This window comes from Dama dama, chromosome 9, assembly GCF_033118175.1.
Source record: "Dama dama isolate Ldn47 chromosome 9, ASM3311817v1, whole genome shotgun sequence".
In the NCBI taxonomy this organism is placed as follows: domain Eukaryota; kingdom Metazoa; phylum Chordata; class Mammalia; order Artiodactyla; family Cervidae; genus Dama; species Dama dama.
Window position 1 is genome coordinate 40,941,084 of NC_083689.1, and position 22,096 is coordinate 40,963,179.

Sequence of the window (22,096 nt, forward strand, 5' to 3'; positions counted from 1 at the left end):
TCCCTACCTTAGACCATACATGAAAGCTAATAACACAAAATCAATCAAAGACCTAAATATAACACTTAAAATTTTAAAACTCTTTAAGAAAACATGGGGAAGGAAATGAGAACCCACTCCAGTATTCTTGCCTGAAAAATTCCACGGACAGCAGAGCCTGGCAGCTACACTGCATGGGGTCACAAAGAGTTGGACATGACCGAGCACACACAGAAGAAAAACAGGGGAAAAGCTTCATGACATGGAAGATTTGGCAATGACTTTTTGGATATGACACCAAAGCATAAGCAGTAATACAAAAACCAGGTAAACTGGACTAAATTTAAAACCACTCTGCATAAAAAGACTATCAACAGAGTACAAAGGCAACCTATGGAATGGGAGAAAATATGTGCAAATCATATATCTGACAAGGGGCTAACTGTCCACAATATATAAAGAACCCCTATAATTCAACAGGCATTTTAGTGTAGTAGTTATCACGTTCACCTCATACACCAAAGGTCCCTGGTTTGAAAACAGGCAGAAACATGTTTAGGGCTTCTCTGATAGCTCAGTTGGTAAAGAACCTGCTTGAAATGTGGGAGACCTGGGTTCAGGAGATCTCCAGGCTACCCACTCTGGTATTCTGGCCTGGAGAAATCCATGGACTGTAGAGTCAATGGGGTCAAAAAGAGTCAGACACGACTGAGCAACTTTGACCATTCAATAATATATATGTGAATATATACAACCTAAAAATGGTTAAAATCCTAAATTATGTTATGTATATTTTACCACTACACACACACACACACGTGCCATCTCATACCATACACAAAAATTATTTCAAAATGGAACAAAGACCAAACTGTAAGAGCTAAAATTAGAAAACTCTTAGGGATCAATTTCATGACTTTAGATTTGGTAATAATTCTTTAGATACAACACCAAAAGCATTAAATAACCAAAGGGAGAAAAAACAGGTAACTTGGACTTCTTCAAAATTTAAAACTGTTGTGCATCAAACAACATTATCAAGAAAGTGAAAAGACATCTCCTAGAATGGAAGAATATATATGCAAATAATGTATCTGATAAGAGGTTTAATATGCAAAATATAAAAAGAAAACTTACCACTCAACAACAAAAAGAAAAACTGCAATGTATAAATGGACAGAGAACTTGAACAGACATTTCTTCAAAGAAGCTATACAAATGGCTAACAAGTACAAAAAAGATGCTAAGATGCTCAAGTTCATTAACCATTACGGAAATGCAAGTCAAAACCACAATGAGAAACCACTACACACCCACTAGGGTGGTATAAAAATTAAACATTTAAAAATAACTAGTGTTAGCAAGAATGTAGAGAAACTGGAATCCCAGTATATTGCTGATGGGAATGTAAAATGGTGCAGTCACTGTAGGGGAAAAAAGGCATGAAGAGGACTTCCCTGGTAGTCCAGAGGTTGAGAATCTGCCTGCTATCACAAGGGACACAGGTTCAATCCTTGATCTGGGAAGATTTCACATGCAGTAGGGCAACTAAGCCCCTGCCCCGCAACTACTGAGCCTGCACGCCCTAAAGCCTGTGCTCTGCAACAAGAGAAGGTACCATAATGAGAAGCCCGTCACAACAACTAGAAAGTAGCCCCTGCGCACCTCAACTACAGAAAGCCCGTGTGCAGCAACAAAGACCCAGCTCAGCCAAAAATAAATAAATACATAAAAATTTTGCAAAAGGGATTAAGTACTATTATATGCTGCAATATGAATGAACCTTGAAAACATATGTCAAGTGAAAGAAAGTGAAAGTGAAGTCGCTCAGTCGTGTCCAACTCTTTGCAACCCCATGGACTATACCAGGATCCTCAGTCCATGGGATTTTCCCGGCAAGAATACTGGAGTGGGTTGCCATTTCCTTCTCCAAGTGAAAGAAGTCAGTCACAAAAGCAATTCAATTTAAAAGGAAGAGTCAGAGACAATTCTGAGCTTCATAACCTGAGGCAAATGAGTGGTTCTACCATCAAATGAGACAGTAGATAAAGAAGAGTGAGAGGTAAACTTAGATGAAAAAACAGTGACTTACTTTACTGCCTTACTGGATGTGACCCTCAAACAGGCAAAAATCTCCAATAAACAAATGAAAACACAGATCAAGGGAAAGATTTAAAATCTATTACAGCTCTGTCCAACAAAGCTTTCTATAATGAAGGGAAATGTTCTATACTTGCGCTAACACAGCAGACACTAGATGTGACTAGTCCAAGAGAGGAGCTGACTTTTCCTTTTATTTAATTTTAATTAATTTAAATTTAAATAGCTACAGGTGGCTAGTTGCTACCACATTGGACAGAGTATATCTAGAGACTTAAAAAGCTGTCTTTCTCTCACTTTACAGACATATGAAAATTTTCACATTTGATGTATTCAAATGGTTTTAAAATATCACCTTCAGTTAATACATTATAAAACTGAGGAGCTATGATCCATCCTCAGCCAAACTGTATGACTACTTTCTTCTAAGTAATTCTTAATTCCATTTATGAAGCTGAGTAAAAGCCACATGGTATGGCAAGATGTCATTAAAGTTCAGTCTCACAAACAAATCAGTCACAGATAAGGAGGCCCAGTTTGAGACCTAGAGCTCTACTCTTTAGAATACTGACCTCTCCATCACTATCAGATATCACAATGTATGCATCCTCAAGTCTACGCTTCTTCTTCACATTGACAGAACTGGTAGTTTCTACATCTTTCTTCTCCAGGTTCTGAGCTTCAGAGGCTTCCTTAACTTTTTTCTTTCTCCGCGGCATCCTTTTGTCTGAAATAGAAGGAAAAAAAATTGGAGAAGGAAACGGGAACCCACTGCAGTATTCCTGCCTACAGAATCCCATGGCCAGAGGAGCCCGGTGGGCTGCTGTCCATAGGGTTGCACAGAGTCGGACACAACTGAAGCAACTTAGCAGTAGCAGCAGAAGGAAAAATAATTTACTTAATATATAAGTATTCTAGATGCTATTTATCATTTGGTCATATAAAAGAAAAAGATATCTATCTAACAGAAGTAAAATTGGATTTCTGAACTCTTTTACTAATTAAAATTTGTATTTTTTCTATAAAGGAAAAAATACATATATAAATCTCATTCTTTTAGTGACATTTCAATAGGAGTAATATAATAATTTATCATAGTTCCTTAAACATTAGCTTAAATAACTGGCTCTCTGCATATTATTATTCATCTAAAAGCTTTTTTCTTTAATATCAATGCCTCAACCCAAAAAAGGACATCTTTTTTTAAATATCCACTGCAAATAATCATACTTAAAGGTAAAAGACTGGATGCTTTCCTCTTAGGATAGGAATAAAACAAGCATGTCTGCATTCATCATTTCTACTGAACATTACACTACAGGTTCTAAACAGGTCGATTATGGAATAAGAAGAAATAAAAAATCCAAATGGGAAAGGAAGAAGTAAACTATTGCCTTTTGTAGATGACATGATCTTCAATTAAAAAAAAACTAAGAAATCCACTAAAAAACCATTACAACTAATGAACAAGTTCAGTAAGATTGTTGGACACAAGGTCAATATACAGAAGTCAACTGAACAGCTATCTATAAGCAATAAATAATCCAAAAATTAAATTTTCAAATTCCATTTTAATAGCATCAAAAATAAAAAAATTCTTAACAAAATTTAACAAAAGTGTAAAGCTTGCAACCAAAAACTATAAAATATTGCTGGAAGATATAAAAGATAAATGCAAAGACATCCCAAGTTCATGAATTAGAAGACTTGACACTGTTAAGACAGCAATATTCCCCAAAGTGCTCTACAGATACAACATAATTCCTAATAAAATTCCTACTGGCTTTTTTGTTGACATAGACAAGTTGATCCTAAAATTCACAGAGGAAAGGCAAAACAGAGGAAAAACAGAGGTCCCAGAACAGCCAAAACAATCTTGAAAAAAAGGAACAAAGCTGAAGGACTCACACATCTCAATTTCAAAACTTACTACAAAGCTATATTATCAAGATGGTGTGGCACTGGCACAAGAATAAAAATAAAGATCAATGGAACAAAAGACCAGAGAGTTTAGAAAACATCCACACATTTACTGTCAATTGCTTTCAACAAAAGTACCAAGATAATTCAATGGACAAAGTATAAATCTTTCCAATAAATAGTACTCTGACAACTAGATATCCAAATGCATAAAGAATGAAATTGGACCTCTACCTCACATAATGAAGAATTGCATGAAACAGATCAAAGACCTGAATGAAAGAACAAAATCTATAAAATTCTAAGGCAGAACATAAGCATAAAGCTCTATAATCTTGGATAGGTGAGTTTGTTAAATATGTTATCAAAAGCATAAGCAATGAAAGAAAAAATAAATAAACAGGGCTTCATCTTATTAAAAACCTCTGTGCTCCAAACCACAATATTAAGACAAGTTTAAAAAAAAAATAAAGAAAAAATAAATAAAGAATGAGAAAAATATCTTTAAAGCATCTATGTAATAAAGAAATTGTATACAGAATAAAGAACTCTTGCAACTCAATAGCAAAAAGGTTTCCATCCATATCTTGGGTTTTTGTTAATAATGCTGCAGTTAATACTGGTATGCATATATCTTTTCAAATCAGTGTTTTGTTTTCTTTGGGTAAATACTCAGAGGTAAAACTGCTGAATCATACAGCAGTTCTGTTTTTTTTAATTTCAATTGTATACTTTAAGTGGATGGATTATATGGTAAATGAATTATATCTCAATAAAGTTGCATTTTTTTTCTTAGAGAAAACAGCAAATGTTGGCAAGAATGCAGAGAAATTAAAACTTTCATTCATTCATAGTGTGAATATAAAATTCTGCAGCTGCTGTGGAAAATAGCTTGGCAATTCTTCAAAAAAATAAAATACATCTAGTAATTCTACTCCCAAGTAAACATCCAAGAAAGTTAAAAACAGGTATTCAAAGACTTGCACTTACATGTTCTTAACATCATTAATCGTAATAGCCAAAAACAGAAATAATCCAAATGATGAATGGATACACAAAATGTGGTACATCCATCCATACAATGGAATGTTGGTCAGCCTTAAAAAGAAACAAAGTACTAATACATGCTACAAAATGGATAAACCTTGAAAACACATTAAGTGAAAGCATCCAAAAGCTTACAAATTGTATGATTCTGTCTGTATGAAACATCCTGAATGGACTAATCTACAGAGACAGAAAGCAGATTAAGAAAACTAGAGGTTTGAGGAGAGAGAAATACAGAGTAACTACTTAATGGCCTTGGGTTTCTTTTTGGGGTGATGAAAATGTTTAGAATTAGAAAGTGGACTTCCCTGGTGGTCCAGAGAATCCGCCTGCCAATGCAGGGGACACAGTTTCAATCCCTGGCCTGGGAAGATTCCACACGTTCTGGGGCAACTAAGCCTGTGCACCTGCAACTACTGAGCCAGTGCTCTAGAGCCTGCAAGCCACAACTACTGAGCCCACGCACCTAGAGCACGTGCTCTACTGCAAAAGGAGCCACCACAATGAGAAGACCATGCACCACAATGAAGAATAACCCCTGCTCGCCACAACTAGAGAAAGCCTACACACAGCAACAAAGACCTAGCAAAGCCAAAAATAATAAATAAATCTAAAAAAAAAGGAACATAGTGGTAGTTGCACAACATTCTGAATGTACAAAAAGCCATTAAATTATACACTTTAAAAAGATGACTGCTGGATTTTATGTTCTATGAAATCTACCTAAATTTAAAAAAAAAAAAAAAACACTTTCCAGATGATTTTCTAGTATAACCAAAGCAGAGACCCACTGACTGAAATACTGATTTAAAAAGAATGTTAACTGTGTTACAAACTTCTCAAATTGTTTAATCATTCAATTACTCCTGAGAAAAATGTTACACCTCATTGTCAAAAAACATCTGGACAACCTGAGTAGTAAGGGAGGATAGTAAGAAAGGACACACTCAAACTCGTCCAATCTAGTCACTCACAATATCATTCCCTATCGCAAGAATAGAAGCTAAACACAAATTTCTTTTCTATTCTTAATGTTTATTTTTAAATGACTTAAGTCTTGAAGAAACAGAAGAAATCACACGAAATGATGAAAATATTAAACTACACATAAATTGTTTACAGTAGTATAGATGATCTACAATACCGTGTTAGTTCTAGGCATACAGCAAAGTGATTCAGTTATTTTTTCAGATTATTTTCCCTTACTGGTTATTACAAGATATCAAATATTGTTGTTACCTGTGATATACAGTAAATCCTTGCTGCTTCTCTATTTTATGTATAGCAGTTTATATCTGTTAATCCCCTACCCCTAATTTATCCTTTCCCCTTTGGTAACCATAAGTTTGTTTACTATGTCTGTGAGTCTGTTTCTGTTTTATAGATAGATTCATTTGTATTATTTTCTAAACTCCACATATGTGTTATTATATAATATTTTGTCTTTATCTGACTTTACTTAGTATGATAATCTCTAAGTCCATTCATGTTGCTGAAAATGGCATTATTTCATTTATTCTTATGGACAATACTCCATTTCATTTATACACAGATACACACACACACACATGTGCATGCACACCCCCTCCCCCAGCTCCCACTCCTCCACCAGCACATCTTAAACCTACCAACCAGATTGGCACCTGGGTTGTTTCCATGTCTTGGCCATTGTAAATAGTGCTGAACACTAGGGTATCTGTATCTTCTCAAATTAAAAGTTTTCATCTTTTCTGGATATATGCCTAAGAGTGGGGTTACTGGATCATATGGCAGACCTACTTTTATTTAAGGAACTTCCATACTGTTTTCCACAGTGGCTGCACCAATTTACACTCCCACCAACAGTGTAGGAGGGTTCCCTTTCCTCCACACCCTCTCCAGCATTTGTTATGTGTAGACTTTTCGCTAGTCATTCTGACCGGTATGAAGTAATACCTCATCGTGGTTCTGATTTACATTTCTCTAATAATTTAAGCTACATGTAAACTTTTTTTTTTTCCACAAGGGAAACTAGAAAGTATTTTAATAAAATGAAAACAAAAACACGAAAGCAAAATCTGTGGGATGCAGCTAAGGAGTTCTTATAGGAAAGCTGATGGCATTAAATGCTTATATTTTTTTAAAAAAACTAAATATCTCAAATCAGTGACCTGACCTTATACTTTAAGGAAACTAGAAAAAGAAAAGCCAGCCCATCAAAAGCAGAAGAATAAAAATAATAAAGAACATGAAGAAATTGAAAACAAAAATGACAGAGAAAATCTATAAAGCCAAAGCTGACTTTTAGAAGAGATTAATAAAACTGAAAAGCCTCTAACCAATCTGCGCAAGTGAAAGAGAGAAGATATAAATTACCAATATAAGGTAATTGAAGGATTTTTAAAAGTTTCATCACTACAGTTCATATGGATATTAAAAGGATAATAAAGGGAGATAACAAATAATTTTTGTCCTTAAACTCGACAACTGAAATGGAACAATTCCTTGAAAGCACAAACTCCCAAAGCTCCATCAAGACACATTTAAACCGAAAGAGATAGGATTAGGTATCTCTATTATACCTTTGATTTGTAGTAAGATACTACTTTCCAGGGTGATGTTCAAAGCACTTGTTAGGTACTGATTGAACTCCTCAAAGAACATTCCATTCCCCTTCTTCATATTTCCCATAGTTCTCTGAGTACTCCTTTTGAATGCAGTGATTGGTCAAGTGGCTGGTTTTATCTTGGAAATTATCCACCTAATACAGTTCTGAAGCAGTCTGTAGGACACCCTCTCTATAGAGGTAGATATTAAACTGATGGTCCACCAAGACCCAGCTTCGGATGTCTAACTTGTGATGACCAGGCTCCAGGAACAGATCCAGGAACTCCAGGTATTTCTGGATCATGTGCACCTGGCCTTGGTTGTCTATGAAATCCAACAGTTCTGTAGCCACTGAGGAGATGAGGATGCCTTCACCTTTGGCTCTGGCTAATGACTTTGTGATCCAAGCGTTGCCCTCTCCCTCCTCTTTCTTTCTGTTATATGAAGTCCGGAAAAATTCTCTGTTGTCTGTGCTTGAACTATGGAGCGGTGGATGGATTCCACTCTGAGCTGGAGCAACTGGGGCCTTGAGGTTGGTTGGATAAATCAGGTAGGACTCAGGGAACCATGTGCAGGACTCAGCCTGTTCTGGGCTGGTTTTGATGAGCTTCACTAAAGATGCTTTGCAACACAGTTTGTCAGCCCCTCTGTAGTAATTCACCAACTGGATCAGCCCAGGCTCATGATCCAGTCTCCCAAAGGGCAGCCGGTTCCTTTCTCCCAGCATCAGGTTGAACCTGGGGTTGCCCCGCCGCAGCCGCTTCCAGTGGCCGGTGGCGAGCAGCAGCTGGAACACCTCGTTGGCATAGACGCTGCTGTTCTCATCACACACCACGAAGGTGTACATGGCGAAAGGCCACGCGCCCAGCACCCTGACCCCTCACCCCAGCAGCCGCCTCAGGGACCAGCCAGCCAGGCGGCGGCTCAGCTAGGGACCAGCCCAGGCGCCTGCCACCTAAACTTTTGAGTCTATATATATTTAAATACATAGAGTTACAACAAAATTAGAGAAATATTTATAGCATACATGAAAAAAGCTATTGATTATATTAAAAAAGTACAAACTGACACAAAATATTAACATCCTATTAGATAACGAGACATGAACTGTCAATTTGAAAGGAAAAAAACAAATCAAGCATGAATATGTGGAAAGATTTAACCTATAACACTATTACACAAATTTTTAGACAAATTAGGCATATTTTTACTTCCTAAAGGGGAAATAGATGGGGAGACAGTGGAAACAGTGTCAGACTTCATTTTTTGGGGCTCCAAAATCACTGCAGATGGTGACTGCAGCCATGAAATTAAAAGACGCCTACTCCTTGGAAGGAAAGTTATGACCAACCTAGATAGCATATTAAAAAGCAGAGACATTACTTTGCCAAGAAAGGTCCGCCTGGTCAAGGCTATGGTTTTTCCAGTGGTCATGTATGGATGTGAGAGTTGGACTGTGAAGAAAGCTGAGCGCCGAAAAACTGATGCTTTTGAACTGTGGTGTTGGAGAAGACTCTTGAGAGTCCCTTGGACTGCAAGGAGATCCAACCAAGTCCATCCTAAAGGAGATCAGTCCTGAGTGTTCATTGGAAGAACTGATGCTGAAGCTGAAACTCCAGTACTTTGGCCACCTCATGTAAAGAGTTGACTCACTGGAAAAGACCCTGATGCTGGGAGGGATTGGGGGCAGGAGGAGAAGGGGATGACAGAGGATGAGATGACTGGATGGCATCACCGATGGGCATGAGTTTGAGTAAACTCCGGGAGTTGGTGATGGACAGGGAGGCCTGGCGTGCTGCGATTCATGGGGTCGCAGAGTCGGACATGAATGAGCAACTGGACTGAACTGAAAGTAAAATGAATTAATTTTAATTAATTTTAATGATAATCCTGCAGTTGTGGGAGCAATTCTTCAAACACCAAACTGTAATAGATATTTTAAAAAACACACACAACACAAAACTTTGTATAAACGGTGCCATACTCTAATATAAATTACTAAAATCACTAGTTTTCAGTTTTAACCACTCGCTCTATCCCTCCTTTTAGACTTAGGTCTGTTACTGCCATAATGAAAATTACCCAAAGAAAAACAAAACAAATCTCTTTGGAGACCAAGAAAGAAACAGCTAAGACATCTGAGGGGAAAGTATAATGGAATCTGGCAAATTAAAGAGATGAATCTTAGATAAATACTTAAAGAACTGCTGGCTAAGAGGTCTTAACCTGTCAATCCACAAGCCCTTAAAGGACCTATGGTTAGGCTTCAAGGGATTCACAATCTCCTGAAACTGTGTACAAAACTGTCTTGTTTTTGTATGCACCCTGGGGAAAAAAAAATTTTTTTTTTGGGGAAAAATTCTTATAGCTTTCATCCAACTCTTAGAGGAGTTCAAAATCCAAAAGAGTTTAGAACTACCAATGATCTAGCTAAACCCCTTCATTTTCAGAAACAACACGAAGATTTAAACTGATGTGCATAACCAGTCTCCTAGTGTTTTTGTGTTTAAGAATTATGACTATTTCACCTTTTTACATTTTGGGGTTTTTTTGTTTGTGCATGCCTTCTAACACTTAAAGGTAAAATTTCTGTGACCTGAGGAACAAAGATTTCTCAAGATACAAAGAGTAAAAGACACAGAATTTTTAAAAACCGACAAACCAGGCTTCAATGAAACTTAAAACATGTTCTTCAAAAGACACCAATAAGAAAACAAAAAGACAAGTCATAAAATGGGAGAAAATATTTGCAATGCACATATCTTGCATAAGACTCATAGTCACAATATATAAAGAACTCTTATGGTGGTGATAGTTTAGTTGCTAAGTCGTATCCAACCTTGCGACCCCACTAACTGTAGCTCACCAGACTCCTCTGTCCATGGTATTTTCCAGGCAAGAATACTGGCGTGGGTTGCCATTTCCTTCTCCAGGATATTTTCTCCACCCAGGGATTAAATCTAGGTCTCCTGCACTGCAGGTGGATTCTTTACCAACTGAAGCCGCCAGGGAAGCCCAAATAACTCTCATAATGCAATAATAAAATGACAAACCAATTTTTTTAACTGAGCAAGATATGGACACAAAAGCAAATGTACTAATAGCCAAGAGGCAAAACAAACAGAAAAAGATGTTCCGCATCATTAGTTATCAAAATAGAAATTAAGTCCACAATGACATAACATTACACATTCATTATAATGGTTACAATTAAAAATACTGAAAACACTAATGTGGGCAGGAATGAGGAATACATAGATCTCTCATACACTGCCAATGGAAATATAAAATGTTATAAGCCACTACAGAAAACTGTCTGGCAGTTTCTTTAAATGTATACTACTGCACAAGCCAGTCATTCTGCTTACTACTGTTTACTCAATAGAAACAAAAACCTATCACCACATAAAGACTTGTACAGTAATGTTCACAGAAGCTTTTCACACAATGTCAAGCACTAAGAAGTGAAGTTGCTCAGTCGTGTGCAACTCTTTGCGATTCCATGGACTGCAGCTCCTCCATTCATGGAATTTTCCAGGCAAGAGTACAGGAGTGGGTTGCCATTTCCTTCTCCAGGGGATCTTCCCAACTCGGGGACCGAACCCGGGTCTCCCACGTTGCAGGCAGACACTTTACCCTCTGAGCCACCAGGGAAGCCCATGAGATGACCCAAATGTCCATCAACAGATGAATAAACAAATCGTGATTTATTCACACAACAGAATATTACTCAGCAATAAAAAGGACACAGGGAAAAATACGAGTGAACCTCAAAATCATTTTGCTGAATGAAAAACTGCCCTGGTGGTCCAGTGGTTAAGACTCGATGCTCCCAAAGGAGAGGACCCAGGTTCAATCCCTGGTCGGAGAACTAGATCCCACATCCTGCAACTAAGTTCAAACACAGCAAGTAAGACTCAGCACAGCCAAAGAAAAAAGCCAGTCACAAAGAGTACAGGTTGTATTATTCCATTTATGTAAAATGTAACCTAACCTATAGTGACAAAAAGTAAATCAGTGGTTACTAATGTTCAGGAGTGTAAGAAGAGAAGGACAGAAGAGAGCAAGAGGAAGCTTTTGAGGGTGATGGGAACCCACTGTATCATGATTTTGGCAGCAGTATCACAAGTATATACAACTGGAAAATTTCATCAAACTATATGCTTCAAATAGATGCAGTTTATTATATATAAATCATTTTGCAATAAAATTGATAAGGAAAAAAATAAAATGAGATACCACGACATATCCACTAGCATGGCTAAAATTTAAAATAAAAAAATCAGGCATTGATAAGAATACAGGAACAGCTAGAACTCTAATACACTGCTGGTAGGAATATAAAGTGGTACAGCCACTTTGAAAAGACAGTTTGGCAGTTTCGTAAAAAGTAAAACATACACCTACTATGTGACCTAGCCATTTCAACTATTTACCTAAAAGAAATAAAGTCATGTTCACAGTAGCCCTATTCATAATAGATGAAATCTCTAGACAGCCCAAATATCCACCAATAGGGGAATGGATAAACAAATTGTGGTCTATCCATACCATAGAAAACTACTTCACCAATTAAACTACATAAAACATTATGGTGAACAAAGGAAGCAAGATACAAATAAGTACATACTATATGATTCCATTTACAGGCATACTTCATTTTTTGCACTTTGCAGATATTGCATTTTTTTACAAACTGAATATTTGTAGCAATCACGTGTGGAGCAAGTCTCCCAACAGCACTTCCTCACTTTGTATCTCTGTGTCACATTTTGATAATTCTTGCAACATTTCAAACTTTTTCATTATATTTATCAAGGTGACCCACTTTCAATGATTTTTTTTCATTTTTTTCTTTTTTTTAATCAGTGATTTCTTTTATGTTACTACTATAACTCAATGAAGATTCAGATGACAGCAATTTTTAGCAAGTTTTTTTTTTCATTTTCATTATAGTCAATTTATAAATTTTGTGTTATTAATAGTTTCAAGTGTACAGCAAAATGAATCATTTATACATATATCCACTCTTTAGATTCTTTTTCCATATAGGCTGCTACAGAGTATTGGGTAGAGTTCCCCATTAATTAAATATATACATTGAATGGATGTGAGAGTTGGACCATAAAGAAGGCTGAGTGCCAAAGAAATGATGCTTTTGAACTGTGGTGCTAGAGAAGACTCTTGAGAGTTCCTTGGACAGCAAGGAGATCAAACCAATTAATTCTAAAGGAAGTCAACCCATAATATTGATTGGAAGGACTGATACTGAAGCTGAAGCTCCAATACTCTGGCCACCTGATACAAAGAGCTGACTCACTGGAAAAGACCCTGATGCTGAGAAAGATTGAGGGCAGAAAGAGAAGGGGACAAGAGATGGTTGGATGGCATCACCGATTGGTGATGGATCCAATGGACATGAGCTTGAGCAAACTCCAGATGATAGTGAAGGACAGGGAAGCCTAGTGTGCTGCAGTCCATGGGGTTGCAAAGAGTCAGACACGACTAAGCAACTGAACAACAACAAAATTATTTTTTTAGACTCTGCAAGCTTAACAGACTACAGTAGAGTGTAAACATAACTTTTATATGCACTGGGGGAAAAAAAAAGCATGTGACTCACTTTATTTTGATTTACTGCAATGGTCTGGAACTGAACCACAGTATTTGAGGATGCCTGTGTTTGAAATTCTAGAAAAGACTAATATAATCAATAGTGGGGGAAAAAAACAAAACAGACAAGTAATAAGTAATTGTCTCAGGCCAGAATGGGGGAGGGAGAGAAATGGCTGGTAAAAGTCATAAAGATACCTCTTGAGATAAGTGTTCTGTATCTTGATTAAGGAGGTGGTTACACAGATGCATACTCTGACCAAAATTCAACCACAGACTTTTGATTACTCGTCATGACAATAAAATGGTTAATAAATCTTTTCTCAAACAGAAACTTAAAAAGCTGACAAATTTCAGCTTGGAAACTAACTGAACATAACAAAACTAAAAATAGTTATTCATGAAAACTACTTAACTTTGGGTAAGAACACCATGAATCTCTGCAATTCATACTAAGAGCTTCTCCCGTATATCCCCCCACCCCTAGATCTACCAACCAAGGAAAGGAAGGACATGAATATAAACAATTTCACTTTCACAGCTGGTGGGGACTCACTAGGTAGGAATATTTTTAGTCTATCTTAGTGGCCAACAGCCTGTGGTTGGGTCCTATATGAGGCAAGCAACAAACCAGAGAGTGAATCAAAGATTTATCAGGACATTCCAAGAAGACAGACAGCCATAAGAGGATTCATAAAGTCTCCAAATATCCCAGACTGATGAAAGGCTGTGTATATGCATGCAAAAACCACAGCAGACCCAAGTTTCCTATATAAACCTGGCAGCAGGATGGTGTATACAGAGTAGAAATTTGAGAGTCCTTGAGGAAAGTAAAAGCTGGGGCAAGCTTTCTCTTCCAATTCAGTCACTCAGTTGTGTCTGACTCTTTGCGACCCCATGGACTGCAGCATGCCAGGCTTCCCTGTTCATTACCAACTCCTGGAGCTTGCTCAAATTCATGTCCATCAAGTCAGTGATGCCATCCAACCATCTCATCCTCTGTTATCTCCTCCTCCCACCTTTAATCTTTCCCAGCATCAGGGTCTTTTCCAATGAGTCATTTCTTCACATGAGGTGGCCAAAGTACTGGAGCTTCAGCTTCAGCATCAGTCCTTCTAATGAATATTCAGGACTGATTTCCTTTAGGATGGCCTGGTTGGATCTCCTTGCAGTCCAAGGGACTCTCAAGAGTCTTCTCTAACACCACAGTTCAAAAGTACCATTCTTTGGTGGTCAGCTTTCTTCATGGTCCAACTCTCACATCCATACATGACTACTGGAAAAACCATAGCTTTGACTAGACAGACCTTTATCAGCAAAGTAATGTCTCTGCTTTTTAATATGCTGTCTAGGTTAATCATAGCTTTTCTTCTGAGGAACAAACATCTTTTAATTTTATGGCTGTAATTACCATCTGCAGTGATTTTGGAGACCAAAAAAATTAAGTCTCTCACTGTTTCCATTGTTCCCCCATCTATTTGCCATGAAGTGATGGAACCAGATACCATGGTCTTAGTTTTTTGAATCTTGAGTTTAAAGCCAACTTTTTCACTCTCCTCTTTCACTTTCAAAAGGCTCTTTAGTTCTTTGCTTTCTGCCATAAGGGTGGTGTCATCTGCATATCCGAGGTTATTGATATTTCTCCCAGCAATCTTGATTCTAGCTTGTGCTTCATCCAGCCCAGCATTACGCGTGATGTACTCTGCATAAGTTAATTAAGCACAGTAACAATATACAGTCTTTCCCAGTATACATACTCAATATACATAACATACATAACTCAATATACATACATATATAACAATATACATACTCCTTTCCCAATTTGGAACCAGTCTGTTGTTCCATGTCCAATTCTAGCTATTGCTTCTTGACCTGAATACAAATTTCTCCGGAGGCAGGTAAGGTAGTCTGGTATTCTCATCTCTTTAAGGATTTTCCACAATTGGTTGTGATCCACACAGTCAAAGGCTTTGGTGTAGTCAATAAAGCAGAAGTAGATGTTTTTCTGGAACTCTCTTACTTTTTCAATGAGCCAACGGATGTTGGCAATTTGATCTCTGGTTCCTCTGCCTTTTCTAAATCCAACTTGAACATCTGGAAGTTCATAGTCCATTTCCACTACCACCCTAGTTCCAAGCTACCAGCAACTCGCATGTGAACAATATCTTAACTAGGTCCCTTACTTTCACCCTTGCCCCACCCCCTGTCTAAGTTTCTCTATACACTGAAGCTTTCACCTTTTACAATTGCAAACACTAAATTATTCCACAATTTAGGAATTCCTTGGCAGTCCAGTAGGGTTGGGACTCCACACTTTCACTGCTGACTGGAGGGTTCAATCCCTGAACAGGGAACTAAGGTCCCACAATCCACATAGCAAGGCCAAAACAAACAAAACAAATAATATTCCACTATTTAAAACTTCAATATTTCACTGTTTCATATTTAAGACATTTTTCTCTTAATATGGTCTACATGGTATGCCCTATATTATCTGACCTCCTGCCAGATTTCTCTTGCTCTAACCACTCCCTCAGTTCTTAAGCTACATCCATACTTTTCTGCCACAAAGCCTTCCCACACATTTCTGCAAGAAAGATTCCCTCCAACACTCCCCTGTTCACCTAGTTTACTCCTTCTCATCCTTGAGATCTCAGCTGAGTTACGATCTCAGAGAAGTCTTCCTTGACCCCCAAACTTGATCAAATCTCTTACCACATATGCTCAACGCATCAGCTTTCCCTCAAAGTAATCATAGCTATAACTATACATTTATGCTTGTGATTTTTAAGGAAATACCTGTCTTTTCCAAAAGATTGTAGGTTTCAGAAAGACAAGGATAGGTCTAGCCCTAGGACTTAGCACATTCTCTGTAAATAATAGATGATCATCAAATACTTATTAAATAAACTACTTATACAAAATTTAGAACAATTTAGTGGTGAAATTACACTTTTCTCCTTTATCCAAACTTTCTAATCTTAAAATTTTTAAATATTAAAAAAAAAAAAACTAGCTGTGTTTTGTAGTTTTCAGCTTATAAGTCCTGTACATATTTAGTTAGATTTATGCCTAAATATTTGAGATGGCTGGATAGCATCACCAATTCAATGGACCTGAGTTTGACTTAACGCCGGGAGTTGGTGATGGACAGGGAGGCCTGGTGTGCTGCAGTCCATGGGGTCGCAAAGAGTCAGACACAACTGAGCAACTGAACTGAACTTCTCTTAGTAATTAATGAAAGTAATCAAAGATTTAAATAAGTGGAACATATATGCTCATTCATTGTAAGACTCAACATAATAATGCTGTCAATTTGTCCCAAATTCATCTTGGTGTGTGTGTTATCAGTTGCTCAGTCATGTCCAAGTCTTTGCAATCCCATGGACTATAGCCCACCAGGCTCCTCTGTCCATGGAATTCTCCAGGCAAGAATACTGGAGTGGGTACCCATTCCCTTCTCCAGGGGATCTTCCCAACCCAAGGATCGAACCAGGGTCTCCCACGCTGCAGGCAGATTCTTCACCATATGAGCCCCAATTCATCTTAGATTTAACATAATTCCTATAAAAATCCTTGCAATATCTTTTTGTAGACTTAGACAAGTTTATTCTAAAATTTACATGGAAAAGTACAGGCCCTAGAAAGGCTTAAACAATCCTGACAAAAAAGAATAAAGTGAGAGGAATCACACCACTCCATATTAAGGGTTACTATATGACTACAGTAATCAAAATAGTGTGGTATTGGTAGAATAACAAACATACATCAATGAAGAAGAAAGAACTCAGAAACCATCACAACATACTCAAATCTAATTTAGTAGGGAAAGTCTTTTCAACAAATGGTGTTAAAGCAAGTAGAAATCCATTGGCAAAAAGAAAAAAGAAAACCTCAAGCTAGCACTTTATACAAAATCAACTCAAAATCAATCTGTTAAAACCACGAGATAATACTATTGAATACACACCCATCAAAATGAATAAAATTTAAAAAGTCACACCACCAAAGTCAGGTAAATATTCAGGGAAACTGGATCCCTCATACAAAGCTGGTGGGAATGTAAAATGGTACAACTCTGAAAAGAGTTCTGCAGTTTCTTAACTATCATATAACCCAATAACTGTACTCTTGGGTATTTATCCCAGAGAAACAAAAACTTATATTCACAAGAAAACCTTGTACACAAATGTTCACAGCAGCTTTATTTGTAATAGCAAATCGAGGAAACAGTTCAAAGTCCTTCAGTAGGTGAGTAGCTAAGCAAACTGTGGTATATATATACTATGGAACATATTCAACAATGAAAAAAAACGAAGAACTTCCCTGGTGGGCCATGGAAGCTAAGACTCCATGCTTCCAATGGGAACTACTAGGTTGGTGCAAAAGTAATTGCAGTTCTGCATTGCTGAATTTGCTGTTTGATATTGGAATACATTTTTAAATAAATGTGGTTATAAATAAATAAATAAATGTGGTTATGTAATATATCATTTTAATGCACATTTTTCACTTTAGTTTTTTTGCTAATGATATTATTACTTGCTGTTTATTTTAGACTATTGAAATGATGTTAGACAAAAAGTAAATTTAAGCAATTTTCTTATTCGAGTCCAAAACGAGTCATAAAGCCATGGAGACAACTCACGACGACAACAACAACGCTTTTGGTCCAGGAACTGCTAACAAACATACAGTGCAGTGGTGGTTCAAGAGGTCCTGCAAAGGACACAAGAGCCTTGGATAAGGAGCACGGTGGCTGGCCCTCGGAAGTTGACAACGACCAGTTAAGAGGATCATCAAAGCTGATCCTCTTACAATTCCACAATAAGCTGCCAAACAATTCAACATTACAAATTGGAAAGGTGAAAAAGCTTGATAAGTAGGTGTCTTGTGAGCTGGTCACAAATCAAAAATATCATCATTTTGAAGTGTTGCCTTCTCTTATCCTGTGCAACGACAACGAACCATTTCTCGATCAGATTGTGACGAAAAGTGGATTTTATGCAACGACCAGCTCAGTGGCTGGATCAAGAAGAAGCTCCAAAGCACCTCCCAAAGCCAAACTTGCACCAAAAAGAGGTCACGGTCACTGTCTGGTGGTTTGTTGCCCGTCTAATCCACTACAGCTTTCTGAATCCCAGTGAAACCATTACATCTGAGAAGTATGCTCAGCAAATCGATGAGATGCACCAAAAACTCCAAGGCTTGCAGATGGCATGGTCAACAGAATAGGCCCAATTCTTCTCCACGACAACACCTCACCGCACTTCCCACAACCAACACTTCAAAAGTTGAACAAATCAGGCTACGAAATTTTGTGTCATCTACCATATTCATCTGACCTCTCGCCAACCAACTACCACTTCTTCAAGCATCTCGACAACTTTTTGAAGTGAAAATGTTTCCATAACCAGCTTCTGCTGCTAAGTCACTTCAGTCGTGGCTGACTCTGTGCGACCCCATGGATGGCAGACCAGCAGGCTCCCCCGTCCCTGCGATTCTCCAGGCAAGAATACTGGAGTGGGTTGCTATTTCCTTCTCCAATGCGTGAAAGTGAAAAGCGAAAGTGAAGTCGCTCAGCGTGTCTGACTCCCAGCGACCCCATGAACTGCAGCCTACCAGGTTCCACCGTCCGTGGGACTTTCCAGGCAAGAGTACTTGAGTGGGGTGCCACTGCCTTCTCCACCATAACCAGCAGGCGGCAGAAAATGCTTTCCAAGAGTTCATCAAATCCCAAAGCAGGGATTTTTATGCTACAGGAATAAACGAACTTATTTGTCATTGGTAAAAATGTGTTGACTGTAATGGTTTCTATTTTGATTAATAAAGATGTGTTTGAGCCTAGTTATAGTGACATAAAATTCACGATCTAAAACTGCACCTATTTTATAAAAATGTATTTATTTTTAATTGAAGGATAATTGTTTTACAGTATTGTGTTAGTTTCTGTCAAACATCAACATGAATCAGTCATAGGTACATACATCCCCTCCCTCTTGGACCTCCCTCCCACCTCCCTTCCCATCCCACCCCTCTAGGTTGTTACAGAGCACCAGTTTGAGTTCTCTGAGTTATACAGCAAATTCCCACTGGCTACCATATCTATTTTACACATGATAATGTATGTTTCCATGTTACTCTCTCCATATAACCCATCCTCTCCTTCCTTCCCCCACCACTCCATGTCCATAAGTCTATCCTCTAAGTCTGTGTCTCCACTGCTGGAGACACAGTAGAGACTTCTCTCCACTCCTGCAAATAATTTTATCAGTACCATCTTTCTAGATTCTATTTATATGTATTAGTATACGATATCTGTTTTCCTCTTTCTGACTTACCTCACTCTGTATAATAAACTCTAGGTTCATCCACCTCATTAGAACTGACTCAAATGTGTTCCTTTTTATCACTGAGTAATATTCCATTGTATATATGTACCACAGCTGCTTTATCCATTCATCTATCAATGGACATCTGGGTTGCCTCCATGTCCTAGCTATTGCAGGCAATGAACACTGGGGTACATGTTTTTCAACTTTGGTTTCCTTGGGGTACTATGCCTAGTACTGGGATTACTGAGTCATATGGTGGTTTTATTCCTAGTTTTTTAAGGAATCTCCATACTGTCTTCCATTGTGTCTGTATCAACTTACATTCCCACCAACAGTGCAACAGAGTTCCCTTTTCTCCACACCCTCTCCAGAATTTATTGTTTGTAGATTTTTTGATGATAGCCATTCTGACCAGTGTGAAGTGATATCTCACTGTAGTTTTGACTTGTATCTCTCTAATAACAAGTGATATAGAGCATCTTTTCCAGTTTATTAGCCATCTGTATGTCTTTGGGGAGAGAAGGAAATGGCAACCCACTCCAGCATTCTTGCCTAGAGAATCCCGTGGACAGAGGAGCCTGGTGGGCTGCTGTCCATAGCGTTGACCAGAGTCAGACATGACTGAAGCAACTTCGCATGCATGCATGCTTGGAGAAGGAAATGGCAACCCACTCCAGTATTCTTGCCTGGAGAATCTCAGGGACAGAGGAGCCTGGTGGGCTACCGTGTATGGGGTCGCACAGAGTCGGACATGACTGAAGTGACTTAGCAGCAGCAGCATGTCTTTGGAGAAAAGTCTGTTTAGGTCTTTTTCCCACTTTTTGATTGGGCTGTGAAACCACAATTACTTTTTCACCACCTTAATAGATCCTACATGCTGCAACTAAGAGTTCACATGTCACAATAAAGACTGAAGATCCCACATGCCATAACTAAGACCCAGCACAGACAAAAAGGCAAACAAGTTAAAAAGAAAGAAAAAGAATGAACTACAGATATATGCAACAACTTGGATGACTCTTAAGGGAATTGTGTTGAGCAAAAAAAGTCGATCCTACAAGACTGAAGGCAAAAGGAGAAGGGGGTAGCAGAGGATGAGATGATTAGATAGCATAATTGACTCAATGGACATAAATTTGAGCAAACTCCAGGAGATAGTGAAGGACAAGGAAGCTTGGCATACTGCAGTTCATGGGGTCACAGTCAGACATGACTTACTGACTGAACAACAACAAAAATGTTATACAGGGCTTCCCTGGTGGTCCAGGAGTTAAGAATTCACCTTGCAATGTGAGGGACACCAGTTTGATTCTTGGTCCAGGAAGATCCCACATGCTACAGAGCAACTGTGCGCCACAACTACTGAGCCAGCACTCTAGAACCCACATGCTGCAACTACTGAAGCCTGAGCACCTAGAGCCTGTGCTCCAGAACAAAAGAAGCCGCCTCAGTGAGAAGTCCACACATGACAATGAAGAGTAGCCCCTGCTCACCACAACTAGAGAAAGCCTGCATGCAGCAACAAAGACCCTATCACAGCCAAAAAATGAAATAAATAAATATATAAATCTTTTATGTTCTATATTATTCCATTTATAAAAATGCATGAAATGACAAAATTTTAGAAAACAAGTGTATTGTTGTCAAGGGTTAGGGACAGGAGAGGGGATATGCAGGAAGGCCATGGGTTTGGTTAGAAAAGGGGTTCCTGTGGTGTTGGAAATATTTAGCTTCTCGATTGTGGTGGATAATACAGGAACCTACACACAAATGATAAAATTGTAGTAGTTAACACACATACACAGAAACACATAAATAAATATAAGTAAAATGGGGGAAATCTATCAGTGGGTTACACCAATGTCAGTATCAAGGTTGCATTATTAAAGGATAATTTGGAATTCCAGTTCAAGATGATGATATAGCAGAATCTTGAACTCACTTCCTCCAACAGACACCAAATCTACAACTACATAGAGAACAATTTCCTGCAGGGAAGAAAAAAATTACACACACACACACACACACAAAACCTCATAGCTGAGCAACTCCTACACATCAGACAAACAAGAGAAAATTTACTTCAAAGTAAATCCCACACCTTCATGTAGTGACCCACAATCAGGAAGAAACTCAAAATCCCAATCTTCTCCCTGAAGAGTGAAGGGTTTGAACCCTGTATCTGGCAGCCCAACTTTTAAGACACACCTGAGAGATGACCCCCAATACATCTAACTTTGAAACCTGACAGCGCTTGCATTCATCAAATCCACAAGGCTACAGTAAACTGAGAAATAGTTCTCAAAGGGCTCACACACACAGAAAACCACCAAGAGCCCAGCACAGAAGCCAACTGAAAAACACCCAAACTTTCTGTGAAAAAGGTTTATTTGCTTATCATAAAAAACTGGCCTGACGAGCAGGCATCTAACTTAACACACATCTAAACACCTGCTGAAATATTATCCAGAGACAAAGACTGGTGGGTGACATCTTTGCACTCTTCCTCTGAT

At 38.2% G+C, this 22,096-nt stretch overlaps 2 protein-coding genes across 8 annotated transcripts in view; both read right to left on the reverse strand.

Annotated features, from left to right (window-relative positions):
* The window catches only part of UIMC1 (ubiquitin interaction motif containing 1), a 120,016-nt gene that overhangs the window by 90,010 nt on the left and 7,910 nt on the right, over positions 1-22,096 (reverse strand). For 4 of the 7 annotated variants that reach the window (XM_061150991.1, XM_061150994.1, XM_061150993.1 and 1 more), the window contains exon 2: positions 2,652-2,806. In XM_061150991.1, coding sequence (XP_061006974.1) covers positions 2,652-2,798 — 147 coding nt within the window. In that variant the 5' untranslated portion in view covers positions 2,799-2,806. Of the gene's footprint in view, positions 1-2,651; positions 2,807-7,607; positions 8,557-22,096 lie in introns of those variants that run through there. The other 3 variants (XM_061150995.1, XM_061150990.1, XM_061150989.1) reach the window with 3 other exon arrangements.
* On the reverse strand, positions 7,787-8,479 carry LOC133062806 (tubulin--tyrosine ligase-like). Its single transcript, XM_061152180.1, has one exon. The coding sequence runs from the start codon at positions 8,477-8,479 to the stop codon at positions 7,787-7,789; it is 693 nt and encodes a 230-aa protein (XP_061008163.1).